Source organism: Chrysochloris asiatica, unplaced genomic scaffold (genome assembly GCF_000296735.1).
Source record: "Chrysochloris asiatica unplaced genomic scaffold, ChrAsi1.0 scaffold00042, whole genome shotgun sequence".
Classification (NCBI taxonomy): domain Eukaryota; kingdom Metazoa; phylum Chordata; class Mammalia; order Afrosoricida; family Chrysochloridae; genus Chrysochloris; species Chrysochloris asiatica.
This window is the reverse complement of record NW_006408560.1, coordinates 13,642,046-13,650,107: the sequence shown is the minus strand read 5'-3', so window position 1 is coordinate 13,650,107 and position 8,062 is coordinate 13,642,046. Positions and strand designations below refer to the sequence as shown.

The 8,062-nt window shown below is 45.6% G+C and overlaps 1 protein-coding gene across 6 annotated transcripts in view; it reads right to left on the bottom strand.

The window, feature by feature from the left end:
- The window catches only part of ADAM15 (ADAM metallopeptidase domain 15), a 20,787-nt gene extending 12,806 nt beyond the window's left edge, over positions 1-7,981 (bottom strand). For 5 of the 6 annotated variants that reach the window (XM_006861520.1, XM_006861522.1, XM_006861521.1 and 2 more), the window contains exons 1-6: positions 7,903-7,981; positions 6,679-6,755; positions 6,016-6,092; positions 5,187-5,265; positions 4,941-5,017; positions 4,663-4,855 (exon numbers count right to left, since the gene is read on the bottom strand). In XM_006861520.1, coding sequence (XP_006861582.1) covers positions 4,663-4,855; positions 4,941-5,017; positions 5,187-5,265; positions 6,016-6,092; positions 6,679-6,755; positions 7,903-7,981 — 582 coding nt within the window. Of the gene's footprint in view, positions 1-4,662; positions 4,856-4,940; positions 5,018-5,186; positions 5,266-6,015; positions 6,093-6,678; positions 6,787-7,885 lie in introns of all 6 variants that reach the window. The other variant, XM_006861524.1, reaches the window with a different exon arrangement.
- Between the last annotated feature and the right edge of the window lie 81 nt (positions 7,982-8,062).

The following is an 8,062-nucleotide window of genomic DNA, read 5'->3' as shown; positions in this document are numbered from 1 at the left end:
AGAAACTGAAAGCCTTCCCTCTGTGAACAGGAATCAGACAAGGATGCCCTTTGTCACCACTCCTATTCAATATTGTGCTGGAAGTCTTAGCCAGAGCTATATGGCAAGATAGGGAAATTAAAGGCATCCAAATTGGCAAAGAGGAAGTAAAACTCTATTTGCAGATGATATGATCCTATGCATAGAAAACCTAAAAAAACTCAGTAAAAAAGCTACTAGACCTCATTGGAAGATTCAGCAAGTAGCAGGATATAAGATACAAAAATCAGTTGGATTCCTCTATACCAATAATGACAGGGCTGAAAAGGGCATTAGGAAAGCAATACCATTTACAATAGCCGCCCAAAGGATGAAATATCTAGGAATAAATGTAACGAGAAAAACAAAGGGACCTATGCAAAGAAAACTACAAGAGCCAATGGTACTGAAGGAAGAAGTCCAATATATACTGAAAGCATTGGCAAAGAACAAGGCTCTGGGAATTAATGGAATACAAATTAAAGTTTTCAACAAACTGATGTAGCACTGGAAGCACTCACTCATCTATTCCAAGAAATTTGGAAGACAGCTATCTGGTCAACTAATTGGAAGAGATCCATATTTGGGCCCATTCCAAAGAGAAGTGATTCAACAGCATGCAGAAATCATCAGAATATCACATTAATCTCATATGCAAGTAAAATTTTGCTAAAGATAATTTTAATGGCTGCAACAGTACATTGACTGGGAACTGCCAGAGGTACAAGCTGGATTCAGAAGAGGACACAGAATGAGGGATATCATTGCTGACATCAGATAGATCTTAGTTGAAAGCAGAGAATACCAGAAACATGTTTACCTGTGCTTTATTGACTATGCAAAGGATTTCGACAGTGTGGATCGTGACAAGCTATGGAGTACACTTCAGAGAATGAGTATTCCAGAACATTTAATAGTGCTCATGAAGAACCTGTACATAGAGCAAAAGGCAGTCACTCGAACAGAACCAAGGGACATTGAATGGTTTAAAATCAGGAAAGGATTGTGCCAGTGTTGTATTATTTCACCATACTTACTCAATCTGTATGCTGAGACAATAATCTGAGAAGCTGGATTATATGAAGAAGAACATGGCATCAGGATTGGAAGAAGGCTCATTAACAACCTATGCTATGTAGATGATATAACCTTGCTTGCTGAAAGCAAAGAGACTTTTAAATACTTATTGATGAAGCTCAAAGACCACAGCCTTCAATATAGGTTGCACCTCAATGTAAAGAAAACAAGAACATTCACAACTGGGCCAATAAATAACATCATGTTAAATGGAAAACAAACTGAAGTGTCAAAGACTTCATTTTATTGGGATCCACCATCAACACTCAAGGAAGTAGCAGTCAAGAAATCAAATGATGTATTGCATGAAGCAAATCTGCCGCACAAGACCTCTTTAAAGTGTTCAAGAGCAAAGATGTCAGTTTGAGGACTAAAGTGCGCCTGACCCAAGCCATGGTATGTTCAATAAATAGCTTCAGATGAATGTGAAAGTTGGACAATGAATAAAGAAGACCATAAAAGAATTGATGCATTTGAGTTATGGAGAAGAATATTGAAGATACCATAGACTACCAGAAGAACAAACAAATCTGTGTTGAAAGAAGTATAACCAGAATGCTCCTTATTAGCCAAGATGGTCAGACTTGGTCTCTCATACTTTGGACAAGCTATCAGGTAGGACCAGTCCCTGGAGCAGGACATCATGCTTGGTAAAGTGGAGGGACAGTGAAAAAAAGGAAGACCCCCAGTGAGATGGATTGGCACAGTGGCCACAACAATGGTGTAGCAGCAATTGTGAGGATGGCACAGGACCAGGCGGTGTTTCCTTCTGTTGTACATAGGGTTGCTATGAGTCAGAACCTACTCGATGGCACATAACAACAAGAGAGTGGAATGAGAAAACTGGAAACAAAGAGGAGAGATTGGTAGTTGGAAAATGTGGCCTTGGTGATAGAAATGACACTGGAAATTGCAAAATGGAATATTGCAAGATTAACGACTTTGTCATTGCAAATATCTTTCAACAGCATAAACAATGACTATACACAAGAACCTTGTCATTGGAATACACAGAAATCAAAATGACTATGTTTGTGAGAAGTCAATCATCAGTCAAAATAAGGCCAGGGGCCTTATTTTGAACTGTCCATCAACTGCTCATATGCAAGTTCAGGCTGAAGCTGAATAAAATAAAAACAAGTCCACAAGAGTCAAAATATGACCTGAACATATCCCATCTGAATTTAGAGACCATCTCAAGAACAGATTTGATGCATTAGACACTAATGACCGAAAATCAGAGGACTTGTGGGATGACATCAAGAATATCACATAGGAAGAAAACAAGAGATCATGAAAAAGATACAAGAGAAAGAAAAGATCTAATGGGTATCAGAAGAAACTCTGAAACTTGCTCTTGAATGTAGCATAGCTAAAGTGAATGGAAGAAAGGATAAAGTAAAAGAGCTGAACAGAAAATTTCAAAGATCAGCTTGAACAGACAAAGAAAAGTATTATAATGAAGTATACAAAGCCCTGGAGTTAGTAAAATGAAAGGGAAGAACATGCTCACCATTTCTCAAGCTGAAATAACTGAAGGAAAAACTCAAGCTGTAATATTGAAGGATTCAATGCACAAAATATTGAATATTCAATGGGCAAAATCAAAAGAAGATGGAAGGACTATACAAAGTCACTGAATCAAAAATAATCATTTCAGAAGGTAGCATATGATCAAGAACTGATGATATTGAAGGAAGAAGTCCAAACTGCATTGAAGGCATTGGTAAAAATCAATGTCCAGGAATTGAGGGAATACCAACTGAAATGTCTCAACAAACTGATGCAGTGCTGGAAGCACTCACTAGTCTATGCCAAGAAATTTGGAAGACAGCCACCTGGCAGACCAACTGGAAGATATCCATATTTGTGCCCATTTCAAAGAAAGGTAACCCAACAGAATGTAGAAATGATCTAACAATATTGTTAATATCACATGCAAGTAAAATTTTCCTGCAGATAATTAAAAAATGAACTGAAAGTCAGCAGTTCAAGCTGACCAGCTGCTCCTCAGAAACCCTATACAGGGTTGCTATGAGTTGGAGCCAACTAGACAAATAACAGCAACAATTCAAAAATGGTTATAGCAACACATGCATAGGATGCTTGCAGAAATTCAAGTTGGATTCAGAAGGGGACATAGAAAGAGGGATATTATTGCTGACATCAGCTGGACTTTGGCTGAAAGCAGAGAATACCAGGAAGATATTTACTTGTATTTTATAGACCAAATAAAGGCATCCAACTATGTGGATCATAACAAACTATGGAAAACATTAAAATAGGAATTCCAGAACACTTAATTGTTCTCATGCAGAACTTGCACATAGAACAAAGGACAGTCGTTCTAATAGACCAAGGGGATATTGAATGGTTTAAAATCAGGAAAGGTGTGCATTAAGGTTATAACCTTTCATCATACTTATTCACTCTGTATGCTGAGCAAATAATTCAAGAAGCTGGATTATATGAAGAAGACTGTGGCATCAGGATTAGAGGAGGGTTTGTTAAATAACTGTAATATGTAGATGACACAATCTTGCTGGAAGGGAAGAGGACTTGAGGGACTTCCTGATGAAAATCAAAGACTGCAGTATGGATTACAACTCATTGTAAAGAAAACAAAAATCCTCACAACTGGACCAATAAACAACATCATGATAAATGGAGAAAAGATTTAAATTGTCAAGGATTTCATTTTACTTGGATCCACAATCAATGCTCATGGAAGCTGCAGCAAAAAATCAAGTGGCACATTACCTGGGGCAAATCTGCTGCAAAAGACATCTTTAAAGTATTCAAGAGCAAAGATGTCACTTGGAGGACTAAGGTATGCCTCCCCAAACCTGGGTATTTTCAGTTACCTCATATGCATGTGAACGCTAGGCAATGAATAAGGAAGGCTGGAGAAGAATGGATGCATTTGAGTTAATGGTGTTGGCAAAGAATATTGAAAGTACAATGGACTGCCAGAAGAACAAACAAATCTGCCCTGGAAGAAGTACAGCCAGAATACTCCTTAGTAGTGAGTATGGTGGGACTTTGTCTCACTTACTTTGGACATATTATTGGGAGGGACAAGTCCCTGGAAAAGGACATCATGCTTGCTAAAGTAGAGGGTCAGAGAAAAAAGGGAGTTACTCAAGGAAATGGATTGACACAGTGGTGGCAATGACAGGCTCAAACATGAGGACGATTGTGAGCATGGCGCAGGACCTGGAAGTGTTTCATTCTGTTGTGCATAGGGTTGCTGTAAGTCGGAGCCCACTCAATGGCACCTAACAGCAGCAACAACCTATGTCCGAATTCTGGATGTATTAGCTGTGTGCCCTTGGACAAGTCATTTAACCTCTTTGAGCTGGTTTCCTCATTGTTAAATAGAGCTTTTGATAGTACCTACTTCCTGGAGTTTCTGGGAAGAGTATATGAAATAATCTTCACAAAGTGCCTAGCATGTGAAAACTTTTCTGTTAGCAGGAACTGTTATTACTTTTAACAGACAGCTCTGAGGGTCCAAGGCTTAGCCCTCTGTACACCCGAAACCCATTTCCTGCCATTTATTCTCACCCGGCGCTTGTGGTGCTGTCTCCAGGGATGCTCTGGTGGAGCCTGCATGGGCACAGAGACACCCAAGCTCAGGGCACAGGTGTGGCCTGGCAGGAGGAGATCTTGGATCCGGTAGATAATGGGAAGACCCTGAAGGTCCCCAGGCCCCAGCTCCAGAGTGTAGCTTCTCTCTGGGGACAGGACCACCAAACCCCTAGGGAAAGATGTAGGAAGTCAGTGAGCCTTTCAACTCCATGCCTGATGGCTTCTCTCCACCTTCAGGGATCCATCCACTATACCTGAGACCTGAGCAGGTGCAGAGGGAGACCCAGGAGCCTGCATGGCCTTGCACGCTTCCCTGGTAGCAGCAATTTTCCTATAATAGAGAAGCAACATTAATGCCAACTCAAAGACTAGGCCATGATTTGAACCCAGGAGTCTAATGTGTGGATGAAACTATACATTGTCTTCCCACATCCTCCAGGGATAGCGCCCCCCTTTGCTTTCTTCAAGCCAGGAACAGAACACAAGGTGGTCTGACTCACCAGAGTATGTCCCTCACTGACCACCCTTGTGCCATCAGGCTGGTACCACACCAAGGTTGGGCGGCTTGGGACCAGATCCCTATGAATGAAGAGAAAGGAGGACAGTGTCAGAGCTGCCTCCCAGGGTGGTGCAGTGACAGGCTTGGAAACAGGCAACCCTCAGCCTTTCCACTTCCCCCAAGAGCAGGAGCAGGTAGTGACTGGGCCACAGACTGGTTCTCTAGGCTACCTGGGCTCCAGTCTGGTTTTAACCACAATAACAACTATGGTGATCTTGGGCAAATTTTTTAAACTTCTCTGTGCTTTCTCTTCTTCATATATAAAATGAGGACAATAATAATAATATAATAGCAATACGTAGTACCTATACTCTAATAGCTTAGTTGGCGTAGTGCTGTGGGTTAATGCGCTGGACTGCAAAGACAGTTTAAACTACAAAGTTGGTGATTCAAGCTCACCAACCACTCCTCGGAAACCCTATACAGGGTCACTTTGGGTCTCGGAACCAACTCAATGGCACTTAACAATAATAACAATAGGTTACTTATGAGAATTCAATGCGTTAAGCACTTAGTGGTGGTGGTTATGTGCCACTGAGCTGGTTTTGACTCATATCGACCCTGTATAGGGTTTCCAAGGCTGTAAATCTGTACTTGTGCAGAAAGTCTTATCTAACCACAAGATCAGATTCAAACTACTGACCTTGTAGTTAGCCACCCAGTTTGTAATCCACTATGCTACCAGGGCTCATTAAAGCACTTAATATGGGACACCTAATAAGTGCTATCTATGTTGTTAGTCATGTTATTATTACTACCATCATTATTACCTATTCTGTAGCAGCTCCAGAATATGACTCTCACCGTCCAGCTCCAATTTGATCCGAAGGGCCTCAGGAAGACTGGTCTATAGGCACCAGAGGACATGTCACCTCCCTGGCCCTGCCCACAACTCCTACCCGCTCTAACAGAAAACCTCATGCTCTTAGGATAGCATTAATGATTAAATCACTTGGGGTGGGGGGAGTTCTGAGGGAGGGGCCAGGAAGCCCTGCCTGGTCTGGGGCATTGTTCTGGGGGCTTGTGTGGGGAGGTCAAGGAAGGTATCTGAGCCGCCCCTTCTCGGCTTCCTGCCCAGAGAGGAAGCATCGTGGAGGACCCAGTGCAGGCCTCAGCCCTTCCTCTGACTCAGCTTTAGAATTAGGGATGGTGGGGGGGCTGGGTGGTGAGGTCCTCACCCTCTCCAAGAAAGGAGTGTGTCCGTCCCCCCAGTGGAGATGGATGGGTTGGGTGAAGCAGACAGATGTGTGTCTGCAGAGGGGAGGGGGAAATAAGTGAAGCCAGGTGCTGGAGCAGAGTGAGAGAATGATCCAGAGCTAGAATGAATGAAATGGGGTCCCCTCACTTGCTCCACAGCCACTGTTTGGCCTTGAGACACCTAACTGGGGGTAGGTGAGTGGTATTTTGGGATTGATTAGTGAGGTGAGGCTCACCTGAAGCATGAGGCTGTCCTGAAGGAACTGGGGCTCCAAGGGATTACTCATGGCCTTCTCCTCCTCCTTGGTGCCACCTGCAGGGTCCCCAGAACACCCCCAGGAGTGCTGAGAACATCAACACCAGGGCTGGGGGTGACTGGTGCCCTCGGACCCACCCAGCCCCCAACACATTCTATGCCTGTCTGAAGGTTCCCTGCACAGCACGCTGGAACTTTGAGAACAGAGATGGAGGAGGGGGCTTCTCTCCAACTTAATCTCTTTCAACCCACCAACTCATCCACACAGTCCTCAGAAAAAGAAGCTCAGCCAGTGGTCCCTCCCTGTCCCCTTCAGGCCAATCCTAGTTTCTCACAGGGACCCTCCGCCTGTTCCCACTCTCTCCCAATCCCCCCAAGGAACGCCTTCTCTCCGGACTGGGCTAGTGGCTGGGTGCCCACTCACCCTCCCCTTCCCTCACTTCGGAGGCCGGGAACGCCCTTCTCTGGGTGAGCAGAGCAAACACTCCCACCTCCCTAAACACCCCTCATGCCCAGTCCGGCACACCCGCTCCCCACAGCCTCCGCTTCCTCCCGGCGACACCCCCTCCCCTCCCCACAATGGCCCTCTCTCCTCCGGACACTCCACCCCCGCCTGCTCTCTGGGTCCCCGGCCCAAGACACCAGCGGGAAGTGAAAGTTCCAAAGGAGGAGCTGGTGTCCCAGCCTCTTTCCTGGCCAATTTTTCTCCTCTCCAGGCTCCTCCTGGGCCCACTCCCGCTCAGCCAGCCTTCTTTCCGGTGGCATTAGCCTCAGAGTGATGAGCGGCTCCTGGCCGCCCAGGCCTGAGATGAGGGTCCGGGAAGAATTCTCTTCGCCAAACCCTGCGAGTCGTATCCTCTCGGCACCCTGGCACCGGGTGGAACGTTCAGCTAGGCCCCAGAGGAGCACAGATGCCAATTCTGGGAAGCAGTGACCAACTCGTACGATCGTGAGGGGCACTGGGCCAGGCCCTTTGGTGCCTGGTACCGGGCTCTGAAAATTCCGCCGCGCTCACGCAGATAAACTTACATCCTCCCTCCTCCCTTTCATCATTAAGTCGCTGGTCCCTCAGGCCGGGACAACCAACGGGCTGCGTTCTGGCCCGGCTCTCCCAGGGTCTCTAGCTGATCCGAGTACCCAGTGCCTTCCGACTTCGCGCACCTCCTTTCAGTCTGTCCCCGGCCCACTCCTGGTCGGGACTCACCTATATTTGGGAGGAGCCGAGAGGGCAGAGGGCTGCCTGCACCCAGGAGCCCCAGCGCCCAGAGCAGCGCCAGTCTCATGACAGCGTCGCCTGGGGCTAAGCTAGGGCAGCAGGTGCGGAGCAGCGCGTTGCAGAGCGGTGGCTGTGGCTGCCGGGTCTG